The following is a 20000-nucleotide window of genomic DNA, read 5'->3' on the forward strand; positions in this document are numbered from 1 at the left end:
GTAATCCCATCATGTGAGTGTCATGGAAAAACATGGAACGGAAAATGCTGAATCTACAGACACATATACGAATGTTTTTTGAAATGTATGAGATATATGTTGACATGCTATACATGCACACACACACACACACACACACACACACACACACATTTATATATATACATTTATAGACACACACACACATTTATATATATATTTATAGGCACACACACACACATTTACACATACAGATTCGATACACAAGGCTCACATAAACATCCCCGTGCCAATCCACAGCGAAAAAGCGTAATAGACTTAAATTCCCGCGCGAAGGGCCCGGTCCCCGCGTGCTGAATAAGGCAGGATCATGATCTCATTGGTCGTGTACAAAGCAGCTTGGAAACAAATGACCCGTTGCCCCTGAGCCTTCCTCCGCCGGACAAATTCTCTCCGCGGACCCAAGACAGTAGCGAGCCACGTCGGGGCCTTAAGGGCGACCCCGCGCTGCACCGAACCCGTCCCTTTCGACCGTACGAGCGCGCCGTGGTCGAGATCCTCTTGCGGGGAGCCGAGTGTAGAAATGCTAAAACTAAAGACTTCACCGACGGCGGCCACAACGAAGCTACAGCAGATGGAAATATGAATTGAGATCCCGGGGGCTTACGAGGGGCTCTGACAGGATATTCTCGAGAAGAGCCCATACACTTGCTGCCACGGACGGTATATTGACGATTAGAAAAGGGCCTTCAGGTTCACAGGTCTCCCCAGGTCTCCCCCTCTCGCCGTGGAGGGGGAAAAAAGGACGAGGACGCTGGCGACAGACATATTTCTCTCTATCTCTTCCTCTCTTTTCTTCTTCGATCGGAAAAGCATAAGGACACGAAAAAAGAGAAAAAGATCCCTCCCTCCCTTAAAAAACGATAGCATTCCACGCCAAAATAAGTGAAGAATGGTTGGAAGAGGAGGATGAAGTGACCTGCTTCATTCATCCAACGAGAATACTGCAGGAGGGGAGAGCTTCCATATCCCGAAGCCACCGACATGCAGCCAGGTGATCAGACTGCCCGGTCACAACTCTAAAGCAGATTTTGAGGTTCGGGGAAAGAGAGAGAGAGAGAGAGAGAGAGAGAGAGAGAGAGAGAGAGAGAGAGAGAGAGAGAGAGAGAGAGAGAGAGAGAGAGAGAGAGAGAGAGAGAGAGAGAGAGGAAGAGAGAGAGAGAGAGAGAATAGATGAGAGAGATAGACAAAGAGAGAGAGAGAGAGAGAGAGAGAGAGAGAGAGAGAGAGAGAGAGAGAGAGAGAGAGAGAGAGAGAGAGAGAGAGAGAGAGAGAGAATAGAAGAGAGAAAGAGAAAGAGAGAGCGAATATTAGAAGTAGGCGAGACAGAGAAAGAGAAATCTGTCTGTCTGATTTTGAGATATTTCCCTCGAGTATAATTGTCTATAGTTCCTCCTCCTCGCTTTTTTATAGTTCGATTAATGGGAGAACTCGGCCGGAAATGCGATCGAGGTGTATTGTTTTAGGAGGCCGTTTTATCCTTGATTAATATATATATATATATATATATATATATATATATATATATATATATATATATATATATATATATATATACACACACACACACACACACACACACACACATATATATACACATATATGTATATCTGCATGTATATATTGCATATATATACTCATGTGTGTATTTATGTATGGTTGTGTATGTTCTCTCTCTCTCTCTCTCACGTACACACACGAGCGTGCGCGCGTGTATATACACGAAAAGAAAACTGTATAATGGCATCTTTGTCGTTTTTTTCCACCCCCTCTTTTTTCTCTTCTTTTACGAGTTCCGAAAGATGGAAGTCATCCCCCCTTTCCTCTGTCAAACATCAGCATAATGTTGCCAACAATGGAGAATCTGCTAATGAAAAAGCTTGCGTCTCAGTGATTAAAAAAAGCTATTCACATTGTGGGCATTGTGGGTAAACCCTCCCCCTCCCTCCCTCCCTCCCTCTCCTCCTCCCCACTCCCCCTCCCTTCCCCTCCCCCTGCCCCCTCTCCCCCTCCCTTCCCCGCCTCCTTCCGCTAAGGAGTCTCAAGAGAAATCCCGCGAAAATATTGTCTTACGTGGCCATAAGGCACAACGCGAAAATAAGAAAGCGCGAAAGAATGTACATTTGTCCGAGAAAGCAGCACGGAACATTACTAGAATTTGTTTATGTGTTAATAGATCGTTTTTGCTTTCCCTTTTTTTCCTGTTGAGAGCGAGTGACCAGATGCCGGAATGGCGGAGTGACAGAGAAAATAAGATGATAATAATAATAAGTAAAGAAGATAATGATATCAAAGATAATAATAATAATAATAACAATAGTAATAGTAATAATAATAATAATAATAGTGATAATGTTCACATTAATAATTATAATCATTATCATAATAATCATAATCACTATTATAATCATTATCATAATGATTATAATCATTATAATAATAATCATAATCATCATCATAATTATTATAATCATCATCTTAATAAGAATAATAATCATCATCTTAATAATAATAATCATCATCATCTTAATAATAATAATAATCATCATCTTAATAATAATAATAATCATCATCTTAATAAGAATAATAATCCTCATCTTAATAAGAATAATATTCATAATAAAAATAATAATCATCACCATTATTCTCATCATCACCTTAACAATAATAACAAAAAAATAATAACAATAATAAAGATAACAACGGAATGACCACGAACAGCGGCAGCGGAGCCTCCACCCCCGCCAGCCCCGGAACCCGAGCGGCGGCATCAGCGACGACGACGGTCTGACGGCACATTGTTCGTGTACGGCTCGCTCTAGCATTCAATTTTTGGCACTGCGCTTCGAAGGCTGGGCCGGGGGTGGGGGTGAGGAGGGTGAGGGTGGATGGGGTGGATGGGGGAGGGTGGATGGAGGCAGGGCGGGGGTGGGGGTGAGATGGAGGCAGGGGAGTGAGGGTGAGGGTGGATGGAGGCAGGGCGGGGGTGGGGGTGAGGAGGGTGAGGGTGAAGGTGGATAGAGGCAGGGAGGGGGTTAGAGTGGATGGAGGCAGGGGAGGGTGGGGAGGGTGGATGGAAGCAGGGGGGGTGGATGGAGGAAAGGGAGGGTAGGGAGGGTGGATGGAAGAAGGGGAGGGTAGGGGTGGATGGAGGCAGGGGGGGAGTGAGGGTGGAAGGAGGAACAGGGTGAGGGTAGGAGAGCGGGAAGGGGGATATGGTGGGTAGGGGTGGCGTGGAGGAGGGGGGAGTGCGTGCGTGTGTGTACAAGGGGACTAGGGGTCGGTAGGGGGTAGGGGGCATGCGGACAGACCTATCTTTTGTGTGGTTTTTACATATACCTCCTCCCTCCTCCCCCCCTCCCCTTTCTCTCTTGATTCTTTGTCTTAGCGCATCCGAGCATGAGTCCTTACCCGGATGTCGCTTTAAGGGGAAGGGGAGGGAGAGGGGAGGGGAAGGGGAGGGGAAAGGAACAGAAGTAGGGAAACAAACAGAACCACAAAGACGGAAGAAAACAAGTGAACAGATGTGCGCGCGCGTGCGTTCGCGATCGTGTGGACAAGAGGGAAAAATAATTAAGCGAAAAGCGCGATGAATATCCTCTATTTTTCCTTCTCTTTCATTCCGTAATAAACGCGTTCTGCTCCGGATGAGGTCTGCCACGCCAATCACGAATCGGTCTCTCCTTCCTCTGTATCGGATTCGCTACTCTCTCCCTCTGTCTGCGAAAGACGTGATTCGCTCTTAAATCAAACCGGATAATTACTGATTCTCAATAACTTTGCTTAAAATCCTCCTTTCCTCTTTTTTTCCTCAAAGTCTTGTCATCAAAGCCTTAACGACGGGAAAGCACTGACACATAAAACACTCAAAAGTTTCTGTGCATTTTAAAACCGATTCGAATTCCGAACACCGTTTCCTACAGCTACGACTTCCTCCTCGATTTCGGATACAGTTCCTCTGCTACGACGAATTTTCTCCTCCAGGCCCGTGAACAAAAGCGCCGAGGCTCTGCAGCAACAAGTCCGTGCTCGCGCGCGCGCCCTCCCTCCGATAAGAGCCAGCCATCAGCCGAAGCGAAGACATCGTTGGCGAACGTAAACAAATCAGTTCCGAACATTGAGAAGCAGTTTGTCTCGCGGCTTCGGAGGCGGCGGAGGCAGTGTCGGACGGTTAAAAAGACCCAACGAAGCTCAAACAGGTCGTTTTGTGGGTGTAATGAGGCGGTCCCACCCTCCGCCGCCGTCTGTCCCGCCACCACTTGCCTGATTAAAACGGACAACACGCTGTAACGCTGCTGTTGCTGCTGCTGTTCTTGCTGCGTTTGGGATTGTGTAGTTGTATTGCTGCAGTACTGAAAGGGTTTGCGGTCTCCGTGCGTTGCGAAAAATAAAAATGGCGCTGGGATGTAATATGTTTCCTTATACTTTTTTCCAGCCCACAGACGAAGTATGAGACGATACTAAGATGATGTATTATTTTGTAAAGCGAATTGAAATAAAGATAAAACTTAAGTAAATAAGAAAATCGAAATACACGGAGAAGGAGACGTATAAACTATTTGTATTGACTGTTTCGAGATGTGAAACCCTGTCGCTACCAGACGTGGAAGGTAATGCCATTGGCCCTATGCCATCCCTTTCTTTCAGCTACGATAAGCAATGCAGACAAAGAAACTGCTGTGACTGGAGAAGATCGCCTTGCGCCTCGAAAAGCGGTTAACGGCGACAGCGGACGACACACGAATAAAATGAAGAGACCGAAAACAAAATGGCAACCGAAATATTTCGCCGCAGAAGCGAAATTGAAAACACGAAAAGGGGGGTACTCACCTGTCGATGATGACGGGGTCTGAAGGCGTCTCGTTGCGGTTTCCACAGCTCTTCTTGTCGCAGCACCGGCTGGAGGAGAGAGAGAGAGAGAAAGGTAAGATCACAAGGTTATTCTTGGTTCATTTACACAGTATAATATGATGTAAGATTTGCCTCCGTGTATGTGTAATCCAATTAAGATTAAGTCGGAACAACGAGACATGATTAAATCCTTGCGTTCATCCTCTCCTTGACCAAACCCAGGAGACCCAGACGCGAGAGCAGATATGACGAAGACCGCGAGGCTTTGACAGGATTTATTAGCTCCTCTATATTAGCACAAGACCGCGCGAACACCTGGACGTTAATTTCTCCTGCGTTAGAATATCACGGTGTCCCATTTGGCTCCGTCTGTCCGTCCGCCCGTCCGTCTGTCCGTCCGTCTGTCCGTCTTTGACACGCCTACGTTATAAATCTGCAAATCGTATTACTCTGGACTGCTATACGTCAATGAGAACTTGCAGGCACACATATACGCCCCGCCGTAATATGAAGGAGGTCCACATGTAGCCAAAATGAACAAAGGACATTAGGGGGCCCGGCGTAATCCAATTCTGGTAAGGGCTCTTGAACCGTTTCAAAGGACGTGCGCATATGACCCTAAGCCGAATTAACCCTTTATTGGGATCCGAATCGCGAGGATAAGATTCCGTATTGCATTTCGCTTCCATTCAGCAAGATTCAGTGCTAGTTTCGATCCTTGTGATGTGGTAATATCAATGTTTTAGTTCCCATGGGGTAGGGCGAGCGAGGGAAGAAAGAAAAACATGCAAGGATACCTCTTCCCTCCTCCCTCTTCCCCCTCCCTTTCCTTCCTTCATCCCTCTCACCCCTCCCTCCTTCCCCCCTTCCTGTCCCCAATCCCTTCCTTATCTCCATTCCCTCCACCCTCTCCCTCCCTTCCTTCCTTCCCTCCACCCCTCCGTTCTTCTGTAATCCAAGAGGCCCGACCACAAGACCGCCGCCGTTGGCACGACCTCCCGAATAAGGCGCCGCCCCTTCGCCTCCTGTCGGGCGATGAGCTACCGCGCAGACAGCCACGAGGGCCCTTCAAGCGGCTGGAGAAGGGACCCTCGCCGCGGCAGACAGAGTGCCCTTCATCCCGTGGCCGCAGGAGGGGGTGGAGCCAAGAGGGGTGAAGGATGAATTGTGGGGGACGGGGAGGGAGGCGGTTGAAGGATGGAGGACGGGCAGGACGGAGGATGGGCTGTTGAGGACGAGGGAAGAGAGGGGAGGAAGGGGAGACGGGAGGGACGTCGGTACGGACTCGCTCTGGGGGCGCTGCCCTTCAACACCATCTCTTTTTTTTGCGGGCGGGATTTGTTTGTGATTTATGGGCGGACAAAAAGTGAATGCGATTGGTAAGGGAGAACAGCAGGATGTTGTTGCGCCGTGGGGAGGGGTAGGGGGGTGCCTGGGGGTGGGGGGAGGGTAGTAAAAAACGGGTGATGGGGAGACCTGTCGTCGCGGGATATAAAACACTAAAATAATGGGGAGGATATCGGGATGGGAAGATGGAATGGAATGGCACGAAGAGGGAGGGAGAGAGAGAGAGAGAGAGAGAGAGAGAGAGAGAGAGAGAGAGAGAGAGAGAGAGAGAGAGAGAGAGACAGAGAGAGAGAGAGAGAGATAATGAAATAAGAGAGAATCACAAAAAAGAAACAATCAGAAAGACAAACCAAACAAACAAATATACAGACAACCAAACAACCAGAGAGAGAAACCGAATGAACCAGAGAGAGAAAGCGAGAATGAATGAACGCCAGGAAAATGGAAAGAAAGAGCGGCCATTCGAAATTATTGCAAAGGGAGAAAGCCAAGCAAAGACCTTCAGTATAATAAAGAACGAGACAACGCCACCAATGTGTATGGAAGGGGAAGTATACCATGGGAGTGAGAGGAGGCATAGAATGAGGGCGAAGGGTAAGCAGCGATGAAAGCAGGAAGAGAGAAAAGGGGGAGAAACGGCACAGAAAAGCGTTAAAAGGAAAATAACGCTAATAATCACTGGTTTAAGATGAATGAGAGATGGGGAGGTGTTAATGCCACAGGGAAGGGTCGGGGGCAGGGGAAGGGGAGGAGTGAGGGAGGGAGGCAAAGGCACCGAGGGAACATGTAGGTACAAAGGAAACATTGAACAACATACATGATGTAAATCTCAACAGTTGAACACTCAATATCCTACATAGAGGCAACATGACTTACGCCGCAGGGAAGGGAGAGAGAGAGAGAGAGAGAGAGAGAGAGAGAGAGAGAGAGAGAGAGAGAGAGAGAGAGAGAGAGAGAGAGAGAGAGAGAAAAGAGAAAGAGAAAGAGAAAAAAAGAAAAAGTAAGAGAAAGAGAAATGGAAAGAGAGGGAATGAAAGTGAAAAACAGAGAGAAAGGAGGAAAAGAAAAAGAAAAAGAAAGAGAGCGATGGCATGTACAAGTGCAATAAATTCGCGCACATCAAAGTCTACCAACTAAAGGTCGATGAGGATGTAGTGCCATGTGGTCGTAAACAAGGCTGCAGAACTCGACGACCACATGACACTCACGCATGACTTCATGACGTCTGAATTTCTTTCTATTGTTGCTCATTCAAACTTTATTTGGCCTCTCTTTTTTTTTTGTTTTGTTTTTAGATATTGTTGATCCATTATGTTGTTTATAGTTCTTGGTGTGTGTGTGTGTGTGTGTGTGTGTGTGTGTGTGTGTGTGTGTGTGTGTGTGTGTGTGTGTGTGTGTGTGTGTGTGTGTGTGTGTGTGTGTGTGCGTACGCAGAATTTACAAATCTGTAGACATTTGCTCGTTACCTGTTGGTTATAAACGCACGAATAATTTTAAAAACCACTAAAATAAAGGAAATTAAGAAGAAGAAGAAGAAAAACAATAGACGAAGAAAACAGCATGATAAACACAACAGCATCGATTCACATAGAACCCAATAAATTCACATAGAACCCAATCGCCTATCACAGAATCCAATCGCCTTTCCAACAATCCCAATCCTACCTATGAAATCTCTTTACGCGCGCCCCCTACATCTGCTATTCCGTCATGGCTGCGGCACCTGTGATGTTAGGACAGGTATGAGAATGATGATGATGATGCAGGCACAACACAAATAACTAATTCAGTCCATGTTTAATCCTCTATGATGATAATAATTACGTTATTGGTGTCGTAAGGACCAATTTGTGACTTACGAGGGGATCGCGTGAGGACCTTAAAAGAACCGCTACAGTGACGCTTAGGCCAAAATTATTCGGGCCGGACTCGGGATAATCGCCTTTATAATGGGATGCAATAAAGCCGGTTTTATAACCTCGTTTGATCGGAAAATGGATCTTCCAGCCTGGAGAGCTATTGCCCGGTAGGAAGCAGGAGGAGGAGGAAGAGGAGTGGGGTGAGGGTGGGGTGGGGTGGGGGGTGAGGGGGAAAGGGAAGGAGGTGGGGAAAAGAGTAGGAGAAAGAGGGAGGAAGAGAAAGATGGGAGGAGGGAAAGAGGAAAAGTGAGAAAAGAAGAGAAAAAAAGGATAGAATTAACGGCAGGTAGTCAGGTAGGGGAAGAAAAGAAGAAGAATAAGCAGAATAAGAAGCAGAAGAAGAAGAAAAAAGAAGAAAAAGAAGAAGAAAATAAGAAAAATTAAAAAGAAGAAGAAAAAAGACAAAAAGCAAAATAAAAAAAAATAAAAACATAAGGATGATGAAACGACGGAAGAAGAGTATTTAAGGAAAAGATTAATCCGAATTTCGAGAGCATTATACGAGGGGTCATAAGGATAAATTGCGCCTTGATAAATGGCTTCCGAGGGTCATGCACTCTACCCATTAGCTTTCTCCGCATATCTGAAAACAATTAGCGATCCGCGGGTTTTGGGTGATGGATGACGGGCGGGGGGGCGGGCGGTGGGCGGCGCGGCGGTGGGCGGGGGGCGGAGCGAGGTCAACTTGATGGGCTGACCTTCTTCGTCGGCTGTTGAATCGCTTGACCTTTTTTGTCTCGGATTTTCTTTGATTATTTATATATTGTTTGATGAAATTATTATTTGTATATCTTTTTATTATTTGACCTTTGACCTGTTTAATCTTTTGACTTCTGACCTTTCATTATCTAGTGTTTAATCATTTGACCTTTAGCCTTTTTTTATCTACTGTTTCGTCATTTGATATTCCCTTATCTACTCTTCACTAATTCAGTAAATTACTTGGTCCTTCTTATCTACGATTCACCTAATTTCCTGACCTTGTTTTCAGTTATTTGACCTTTAAAAAAATAATAATATTTAGTTATTTGTCTTTTCTTTTTATCCATTTGTTTTATTACTTGACCCATTTTATCTACTATTTATTGTTATTTGCTTGAGGAATATTCAGAGACAAATAAGAGAGAGAGAAATCTAAAAAAAATGATTAGTAAAAGAGAGAAAGAGAAAACGAATAAAAAAAGAAAATGAAAAACCACTTCCAAGAGATAATAAAACTCCCTTACCCGTCTTCCCCCTCTCCTTCACTCCCTCACTCCCTCCCTCACACCCCCTCCCCTCCTTCCCCTCCACTCCCCTTCCTCCCTCCCTCCCTCCTTCTCCCCCTCCCTCCCTCCCTTCCCTCACTCCTCCCCCCTCCCACTCTCCCCCACCTCCCTCCCCCACCCCCCTCCACCAAGACCAAGCGACAAAACCGGGAACACGCGCAACATATATATACATATATATATATGGCACCGCTATAAAGAATTGCAATACAGCAAGGAGTTCTGGAGCAATTAGGGACAAGCATCTTAAATTCATTTTAGTGCCGCACTTAAGAAGGATTAGCCGTGCAATAGCGTCCATGAAGGGGGGGGAGGGGTGTCTGTGGGTGAGGGGGGAGGAGGAGGGGGTGTCTGTGGGGAGGAAGGGGTGGAGCAGGGGGATGATGAGAAGGCGGAGGGTGTTGTCTGTGGGGGAGGAGGAGGAAGAGGAGGAGGAGGAGGAGGAGGAAGGGGGAGTATCTGTGGGGGAGGGGGAGGAGGAGGAGGAGGGGGTATCTGGAGGGAATGTGACACGGGGGAGGGAGGGTGACATGGGGGAGGAGAGGGAGGAGGAGGAGGAGGAGGGAAGGTTCTAGAAGGGGAGGGAAGGGGGTAGGGGGGTGTCTAGAGGGGGGGGATGCCAGGGGAGAGGGAGGCGGTAGCGACGCCAGAGAAGGGGTTGGGGGGGAAGGAGGGGGTCTGGGGTCTAGGGGGACTTTGAGGCATGTCTCCTTGTGTCTGGAAGGAAAATGGAGGAGGAGGAGGAAGAAGAAGAAGAAGAAGAAGAAGAAAAAGAAGAGGAAGAAGAAGAAGGAGAAGGAGAAGAAGAAGAAGATGAAAAAGAAGCAGAAGAAAAAGATGACAAATTATATTGATAATAAGAAGGAGAAGGAGAAGAGGAAAAGATGACAAATGATATTAAAAATAAAGAAAATGAGAGGAAGAAGAAGACGAAGGAGAAGGATAAGAAGCAAGATGAAGCAACAGAGGAGGAAAAAGGAAGAAGCAGGTGACGAAAAAGAAAGAAGAGGAAGACGAAGAAATGGCAGAGGAAGAAAATAAAAGAAAAGAAAAAAAAGAAAAAGAGAGAAAGAAAAAAAGAAAGAAAAAATATTCATGCAACAAAGATGAAATAATGAAAAATAATAACGGCAAGAATGAAGTCAATAGTTAGTAATAGAAAAAGAAAATATAAGGAAGACGAGAACAATAGAATAAAACCAACAACAGTAATACTAATAAATATGAGAATAAGAAAAACAACAAAAGAAAATAATAATCATGAAGAAAGAGAAATTAAAACATATATCGAAATTTGTCGTTTATACAACTCTCACCTTCTCTCTCCCCTCTTCCACCTATTTCTGTCCTTCTCATCTGTCCTCTCCCTCGTTATCCTTCATCTTCTGTCTTCCCCAGCTTCCCCCTCCCAACATCTTCCCTCTTCCCCTTTCCCCTTCTTTCTCCCTCCTTCCCCATTTCCCCATCTCCTCTTCCCCATCCCCCTCTTTCTCCCACCCTCCATATCCTCTCCCCCTTCCCCCTCTTTCTCCCTCCCTCCCCATCCCCCTCCCTTCCTTCCCCACCCCCTCTTCCTCTTCCTTCTCCCTCCCTCCCCCATCTCCCTCCCTCCCTCCCCATCCCCCTCTTCCCCTTCCCTTCTCCCTCCCTCCCCATCTCCCTTCTTCCCCTTTCCCCCTCCATCTCCTCTACCTCCCCCTCCCTCCCCATCTCCCTTCTTCCCCATCCCCTCTCATCCCCACCCTTCCCCAAGACAACAAGCCTGAGCTGAACGTATACACAGGCAGTCGCGTAGTTAATTCAGCGGGCATGTGGGTCAGCCGATCACCCTTGTAGCCGCGGACAAGGGACGACAAGTTTGTTATGATAATGCGCAGGAAAAGGGGGGGAAGGGAGGGAAGGGAGGAGGAGGAGGAAATAGATGGGGAGGGAGGGAGGGAGAGGAGGGAGGGAGGGAGGAGGAAAAGGGGGGGAGGGAGAGGAGGGAGGGAGGGAGGGAAGGAGAAGGAAAAGATGGGGGGAGAGGAGGGAGGGAGGGAGGGAGGGAAGGAGGAGGAAAAGATGGGGAGGGAGGGGGAAGGAAGGGAGGGAGGAGGAGGAAAAAGATGGGGAGGGACGGAGGGAAGGGAGGGAGGGGGAGGAAGGGAGGAGGAAAAGGGGTGGAGGGAGAGGAGGGAGAGGAGGGAGGGAGGGAGGGAAGGAGGAGGAAAAAAGATGGGGAGCGAGGGAGGGAGGGAGGAGGAAAAAGATGGGGGAGGGAGGGAAGGAGGGAGGGAGGAGGAAATAAAGGGAAAAGAGAGAGGAAGAGAGGGATAGGATAAGTAGGGGAAGAAAGAAGGGGAAGGAGCAAAGGAGAAAGAAGGTAAAAAGAAAGAGGCGAGAGAAGAAGTAGTAGGAGAAAGAATTTTTTTTGGGGGGGGAGAGGGAGAGGGAAAGAGAGAGGGGAAGGAGAAGGTGGGGAGGGGGGGGGGAGGGGCCATGGGAGTGTGTACATTAACTAATATCTTGTACAAATATGGCCGGGGCGATGTCATGATGTACTTAATGGTACTTCTGCGGTGGGCGGGGACTTCGGCGATAGATGTAAACTGTACTTCTTTTATTGGCCTTACTCCTTCTTCTTATCATTATTATAGTCGTTCTTATTATTATCGGTATTAATATCATTATTATTATTATTATATTTTTCATCTTCCCTTTCTTCGTCTTCAACTTCATATAATTTTTTGGTAATTCTTTTCAATTGTCTGAGTTATTTCCTTCATCTGTACTTCATTTCTCTCTCTCTCTCTCTCTCTCTCTCCCTCCCTCCCTCCCTCTCTCCCTCGCCCTCCCCTCCTCATCCTACTATTATTCCAATACTACAATATTTTCTTTTCCGCTTTCTCTCCCCTCCCCTTTTCTCTCCTTCCGTTCCTCCTCCCCCTTCCCCTCCTCCTCCTCCTTCCCCCTCCTTCCTTCTCCTCCATCTCCTCCTCCCCCTCCTCCTCCTCCTCCTTCCCCCCTCCTCCTCCTCCTTCCCCACCTCCTTCCTCCTCCTCCTCCTCTTCCCCTCTTCGCAGCCCGAGGCGAAGTGTCCAATCAGCGTCCTCTTTCCCCTCTCTTTTAGCGAATTGATTAATTTGATATGTAAAGAATACCCGTATGTTTCTGTTGACATTCTATGGCGCGGAGAGAAGGCGGTCCGACTCTCTGCCTTTGTCCGGTTAAATTGCTCGATTCCCGATAAGTTTAAAGACTTTTATTTTTTTAAAAGTCTATTGATCGATTCGTTTTTGTTTTTTCTTGTGATGTTTGTTTTTTGGGGAAATTGGAAGTTGAAGATATAAAGAGGAATCAAATGTTCATTTTTTATTATTTTTTTTCTTTAGTTTCGAAGCTTATTTTTCCTGTATTTTTTCTTCTTCTTCTTCTATATTCTATAGAAAGAAAGAGAAAAATATTAGTTTTTTTTTCTCTTTCTTTTAATCCACCTTTCTTCCTTTCATTAACTCGATCGAATGTCCCTCTTTTTCTCATTTCTCTTTTTATGTGTGAATATTAATGGTGAACAGGATTTCCGCTTCATTCACTCGGTCTCGTAATTAATATATGGTGCGGATTAAAACAAAAATTTAAATCCTCGCTCGTGTAGACTGAACGATGTTTTTTTTTTTTTATCACAACTGCTTCATGTATGTATTTTTTTCTCTCTTTTTTGGATTTTTCTTTTGTATATATTTATTGTCCTTCTTATCATCTATCTGTGTATATTATCATAATCATTATTATCATTATCATTATTATTGATATCATTATCAACATTATTTTTGTTATCATTATTACAATCCAACTATTTATTTTTATGATAATTATTATAATTTATGATTATTATATTTATTACAATATAATAGGAGTTTACTTTCGCCTCTTCCAATATATACCAGAGGGGGGGGGACTTGCAGCAGAGGGGGAGGGGGAGACCCACCGAGGAAGGAAAGGGGAGAAATACACCACAGGGGGAAGGAACATACCCCAGAGAGGGGAAGGAATAGACCCACCGAGAAGGAAAGGGGGAAATGCACCGTAAGAGGAAAAGGGGGAAAGATGCACTAGAGTTTCGGAGGAGAGGGGAGAGGGAGAGCGGGAGGGGAAAGGAAGGGAGAGAGGGAGAGGGGGAAAGGAGGGGAGAGAGGGGGAGAGGGGAGGGGAAAGGAGAGGGAGAGAGGGAGAGGGGGGAGGGGGTAAGGAGGAGAGAGAGAGGGGAGACGCACCGGAGGGAGGGAGCGCCACCTCGCCTGGGGCCACGTGGCAGGTGTTGGTCTTAAATACCAGTATTACTCCACATATGGGCCGCATTCTGTCGCCGGCCTGCAGGATTAGCCTTATCCAGGGGCGCCGCTCTTTGTACAGGGGCTCGGAGCACAGCGGGGGAGGTGGGGGGGGTGAAGGAGGGGTGAGGGTGGGTGGTGGTAGGTGAGGGTGGTGGTGGTGGTGGGTGAGGGTGGTGGTGAGGGTGGGTGGTGGGTGAAGGACGGCGGAGTGGTGGATGAGGGAGTATGAGAGAAGTGGATGAGGAACGGTGGAATGATGGACGAAGGAGTACCAGAAAAATGGATGAGGGGAAACATACCAGAATAGAGAGCTAACCCACAATACGGCTTCGAAAAAAAAACAACAACAACACCCTTACACTCGCCTCCCCCTCCCTCCCTCCCTCCCTCCTCCTCCCATCCCCTCCCTCAATCCTCGCAAGTAATACAAAAAGCCCGCAAAAGACACATTGTTTTCCTCCTTTTTCTCTCCCCTTTTTTCCCTCTTCCTTGAGTGATTCCTGATGTTCGAGGGATCGCAGCCAGCAATCATTAGGGATTTCGGGATCTCGTGTCTTGGTGGCTGTAATCGCCCGCTGATACACCTATTATATACGATGGTCTTGAAAAGATTGAAAAGAGGGGGATGGAGAGAGAGAGAGAGAGAGAGAGAGAGAGAGAGAGAGAGAGAGAGAGAGAGAGAGAGAGAGAGAGAGAGAGAGAGAGAGAGAGAGAGAGAGAGAGAGAGAGAGAGAGAGAGAGAGAGAGAGAGAGAGAGAGAGAGAGAGAGAGAGAGAGAGAGAGAGAGAGAGAGAGAGAGAGAGAGAGAGAGAGAAATATTGAGAGAGAATGAAAGAAAGAGAGAAAGAGAAAGAAAGGCAAAAAGGAAATAGAAAAAGACGCACATGCGGACAGAAAAATACAGAAAAGACAATACGTAAAAAAAAAAAAAAAAAAAAAAAAAAAAACATACAGAACAGCGATAATAAACGAAAATGACGAATCCCCCCCAAAACACACACACACAACTGCCACCCCGAACGAAAAGAGACGACAAGGCGCATAGACAAATAAACAAACCCGAACGAGGACAAGGGAGGCAAAACAGAGGAGATAAAGCAAGCGACGAAACAAGGGAAGAGATAGACGGGGAATTAGCCAACTGGTGAGCAGTGAGCTAAGCTAATTGTGATCTCAAGTAATCCCGCGGCCGCAAATGGACACACATGCCCGCCCAGGGAAGGGGAGGGAGAGAGGGAAAAAGGGAGTGAGGGAGGGATGAGAGGGAGGGAGGGATGAGAGGGGAGGAGGGAGGGAGGGATGAGAGGGGAAAAATGAGAGGAAGAGAGAGGGAGGAGGGAGGGAGGGAAGGGGGAGGGAGGGATAAGAGGGAGAGCAGGAAGGAGGGAAGGGGGAGGGAGGGATAAGAGGGAGGATGGGAGGGAAGGGGGAGAGAGGGGCAAAAGGAGAGGAGAAGAAGGGAGGGAGGATGGGAGGGGGAAAAGGAGGGAGGGAGGAATGAGAGGGAAGAAAGAGGGGGGAGAGGATTAGAGGGGAAGTAGGAGGATGGAGGAAGGAAGGAAAGGAAGGAGGGGACAGGGAAAGGAGAGCGCAAGAGAGAGGCGTCCATAGAACTATTCCTTCATTCGTCTTGTAAGTTGTAAGAACTCGGCTGCAAAATCTCAATTGCAATATATAAGAATTGATATTAAACCACATTCGCTTTTTTTCTCCTTCCTCTTCCCTCCCCCACTTCCCCTCCAACCTCTCCCCCACCCCCTCCTTCCCCCTCCAACCACTCTCCCACCCTCCTTCCCTCCTCCAACCTTCTCTCGCCATCCCCTCCCTTCCCCCTCCAACCTCTCCTCCTACCTCTTCCCCCTCCCTCTCCCCCACCCCCTCCTTCCCCCTCCAACCCTCCCCCACACCCCCTCCTTCCACGCACCACACACGCGCGCGCAAGACCTTACAACACCTAAGTACACCCGAATCCGAGGCCCAGCGACAGACCGTACGAATCGAAACGGGAAAAACGCCGAAGATTTTTGAAAAAGGGAAAAATACATCTCGCTCGGCCGTATCCCTCTCTTCTCCCCTCCCCCCTCCTCCTCTCTTCCCCTTCCTACCCTCTCTGTCGTATCCCTCCCTTCCCCGTCTCTTCCCTTCCTTCTTCCCCTCTTTCTGTCCTTTCCCTCTCTTCCTTTCTTTTCTTATCTCTTCCTTCTCTCCTCTTCTCTTCCCCCTTTTCCCATATCCCTCCCTTTCCCTCTTCCCTCCTTCCCCCCTTTCCCATATACCTCCCTCCTTCCCCCCTCTTCCTTCCCTTTCACCCATTCCCATATCCCTCCCTACCCCCCCTTCTACTCCCCCCCCCGGATCGGTCAGCCGCCAGCCTGCTAGTGTTGACTCGTATTTCCGCGCCATATTATTGTTTCTTGTGTCTTAATGGAACAACTGGCGGGCTAAATAAGACATCTCGGGGAGGGAGGGAGGGAAGGAGAAGGGTGGAGGGGAAATAAGACATCTCGGGGCACTGGGGGCTTTGGGGTAGGAGGGGAATAGGGAAAGAGAGGGAGGGAGGGAAGGAGGTGGGGGGGAAAGAAGGGCGGATGGAATCTGAAGGAATCAGTGACATAACGTAAAAAAAAAAAACAAAAACGGAACAAAAACATAAAAAAAATAACACAATCGGACGAGAAATTAAGAAAAACAACAACAACAACAAAAAAAACAAAGATAAAAACACACACGAACGAGAACTTAAGAAAGACAACAAAAGCAACAACACCAAACGCACAACCAAAAGACAGCCCACAACAGTACTCCCCCAAAGCGTGTACCTCGAACAGATGCATATATCATTTCAACATTGCATCAGATTTCCAGGTTTGAGCAGTTGGGATGAGAAATTTGATAGCGCATACCCAGCCCCATGTGTACGCGTGTAGGTACTGGCCATGTGCGTATATCTATGGCCGTAATTTCGAGGGCCTTCTGTAAGCCCATATAAGGAAAGTCCGAGCTTCGAATAACTTGTACAGGTCTGTCTAGTTATGTCATCGGGACCATAAGGCTGATAATTTGCCGTATTAAACTTATGGATTGGTTTTAATGCCGATGTTCAGTGAGAATTTGTTTTGAATGTGATAATGTATTTTTTTCTTTTCTTTTTTTGAGTTAGGGGGGAGCGGGGTGGGGCGAGGTGGTGTGTATGTTTCTTTGTTTGTTGTGTTTTTTATGTAGGTGTTGTTGGGTTGGGGGGAATGGTGTGTGAGGTGGGACGCTGTACTATTTTTTCCTTCTTCTTTTCTGCGACTCAAATATTGGTTCATTCGTCGACGGTAACTCTATTAACCCATAAAAAAGAGGTGTAAGACATCACACTTTTTTTTCTTGGTTCTCTCTCCCTCTCTCTCTCTCTCTCTCCCCTTTACCCTCCTTCTGACACCCCCCCCCCCATCCCCTATCCCAGCTAAACCCATGTTACGCTTTTCCTTCATCCTCCCCTCATCCCTCCCTCACCCCCCCACTCCTTTCATTCCTCCCCTCTCTCCCTCTCCCTCCTTCACCCCTTTGCCTCCTCCTTCCCTCCTTCCCACTCCAGCTGTTGGCTTGGGTGGTCCTTCACTCTAATGTACCTTTCCTCCCTCTTTTTACTTTTTTATTCCTATTATTTTTTATTTTGCCTTTTTTTTTTTTTTACTCTTTTCCATCCAGCCTGCGAGCTCTTGAATAATTTAGCGATAAATTGGGGCTTAATACTGACATCTTGCGAGTGCAGATTGTCGTGAGATACAAATATTAAACAATAATTGCCCTTCAGAACGTGATGTCGTGTGTCCCATTACATCGTATTGCAGTTGTCATTAAGGACAATCATCAAAATCTTAAAATGTTCCATAATTATCTGAAAGAGGAAAAAGAAGGAGATTGAGAGAGAGAGGTAGAGAGAGGAAGAGAGAGGAAGAGAGAGGAAGAGAGAGGAAGAGAGAGGAAGAGAGAGGAAGAGAGAGGAAGAGAGAGGAAGAGAGAGGAAGAGAGAGAGAGAGAGAGAGAGAAAGAGAGAGAAAGAGAGAGAGAGGAAGAGAGAGAGATAGAGATAGAGATAGAGAGAGAGAAAGAGAAAGAGAGAGCGAAGGATATTTGAAAAGTGAAATGCATTAAAGAAATAATAAATGCCGTAACCATGTTTTATGTGTTTATCGACTCTTTCCTTAAAGGGTTGGAACGCATGAATGGAAGATAGAGAATGGGAAGCAATGAGAAACCGAGAAGAATGGATATTCACAAACGAGAAGCATTTTTGGCCAACCTCTGGACACGGAACGAAAAAAGGAAGAAAAGAAAGGAAGAATGAAAGAAAGAAAGGAAGAACAAGAAAAAGAAACACAAAAGCTACTAAAAAAAACACACACACAGAAGGAAAAAGATGATGAGAAAGAGGGGAAAAATAAGATGAATAGGAATAATAGTACGAGCAAGAGGCATAATAATAATGATAATGATAACAATAATAATTATAATGATAATAATGATATCAATAATGATAATAGTAATAATATCAATGATAATAATATCAATAATGATAATAACAATAAGAAGAAGAAAAAAGAAAAAGAAGAAGACGAAGGAAGTACAGGAATAGGAGAAGAAGGAAGTACGAGTAGGAGCAAGAGGAAGAGGAGGAGGAGTAAGAGCAAGAAGAGGAGGAGGAGGAGTAAGAGCAAGAAGAGGAGGAGGAGGAGTAAGAGCAAGCGGAGGAGGAGGAGGAGGAGGCCGGCGCCGACGTCCGAGGGCGCGGGGCCAAGGGGCTCTCGGCCTTCGTGTCGGAGAGCCATCTGGGCGCCGCAGAGAGCCACGGAAGCTTCGTGACACTTGACACTAACGTAAGCTTATTAGTCGGGACCACCTCGCTCTAAAAGCCGACATTGGATTACGATAAGTCTATTTGTGCGACCGAAATAATCACACAAAACCCCGACATGCGCGAGCGACATTGCTTTTCCTGCTTTTTTTTTCTCTCAAATCACGACGGATATTCGTGTACGATAATAAAGAAAAAAAAGAAGAGAGAGAGAAAAAAAACCGGAAAATCAGATATATAAAGGTAATAAAATAATGATAATAATAATAAACGGAATAAATGCAATGGAAATCAGGACACGATAATGTAAATATAGAAAAAAAAATCATGGCAACCCAAAGCCAAAAAGTTGATTTAGCAAGAAAAATCGTAATTAAGTCACGCCTATTACCCATACCCTTTCGTTATTTCCTAACTTCCTTTCGTATCTTTGTCGTCTACTTTTTTTTTACTGAATGAAATATTATCAAGAGCTTTAATCACGGTTTGAATTAATGATATATCTGCCATTGATGCCTATATCATTTCGAATCAATACACCCCATTAAAATCATACGTGAATGAAATGTATCCATGTGTATATATAATTAAGAACCAAGCCTATAGAAAAAAGGGAAACAGATTATTAATGAAAATACGCACCCGCGCTTATACAACCCGTAAATATTCAATATCCGTGTCACATAATCGAATGGAAGGTATCGACGTAGCCGGTGGTCGTTATAGGCGGGCCCCTTATGCGCTTGTATCTAGTTACTGTACACCAGATGAGTTCTAAGGGGGAGGGGGAGGGGGAGGAGGGTGGAGAGGGTCGAGAGGCAGAGTGGGCCAGCGGGGGGCAGGACGGTGGTCGCGGAGACGTCTTGGACCGCGAGTATTTTTTTTTATTATTATTTTTTTTAATGGAGTCCAAATCTGGAGGAGGATTCTCTGTCTTCTTATCATCGTGTCTTCCTTCCTATTTCCCTTCTTTCCCTATCCTTCCCGCCCGTCCGCCCATCCGCCGCCGCCGCCGCCGCCCGCCACAGCCCGCTCTGGCCCTTTGCCTCCGTAAAATGCGGGATTATGGTCTGAATGGCCCGCCTGAATGAGGGGCAAAATTAAATATGAATTAAAACGGAGAGTTGGTCCTGTTTTCAATAGCACTTTCCGCCAGGCTAAAATGGACTCAAAATGGATCGGAGGGGAGGCGTGGGTCGGCCTATTGTCTGCCGTAATATAATCCGGAGTGAAGCGCCCGCCCGCCCGACATGAGGCGTCGTCGGCGCTGGACCAACAGGTGACCGATCCGCCGCCCGCCCGCCCGCCCGCCCGCCCGGGACTCGAAGCGGGATCCGAAACCTCTTGGACGAAGCGCCAGGGAGAGTCAATTTGTATTTGCCTACTTTGTTTTTTTTTCTATTTCCTAATTTATCCCACT

General features: G+C 46.6%; 1 protein-coding gene across 8 annotated transcripts in view; it reads right to left on the minus strand.

Moving 5' to 3' along the window:
• The window catches only part of kn (EBF transcription factor knot), a 176834-nt gene that overhangs the window by 89628 nt on the left and 67206 nt on the right, over positions 1 to 20000 (minus strand). For all 8 annotated transcript variants that reach the window (XM_070123561.1, XM_070123557.1, XM_070123562.1 and 5 more), the window contains exon 6: positions 4870 to 4938. In XM_070123561.1, coding sequence (XP_069979662.1) covers positions 4870 to 4938 — 69 coding nt within the window. The remainder of the gene's footprint in view (positions 1 to 4869; positions 4939 to 20000) is intronic.

This window comes from Penaeus vannamei, chromosome 7 (assembly GCF_042767895.1).
Source record: "Penaeus vannamei isolate JL-2024 chromosome 7, ASM4276789v1, whole genome shotgun sequence".
In the NCBI taxonomy this organism is placed as follows: domain Eukaryota; kingdom Metazoa; phylum Arthropoda; class Malacostraca; order Decapoda; family Penaeidae; genus Penaeus; species Penaeus vannamei.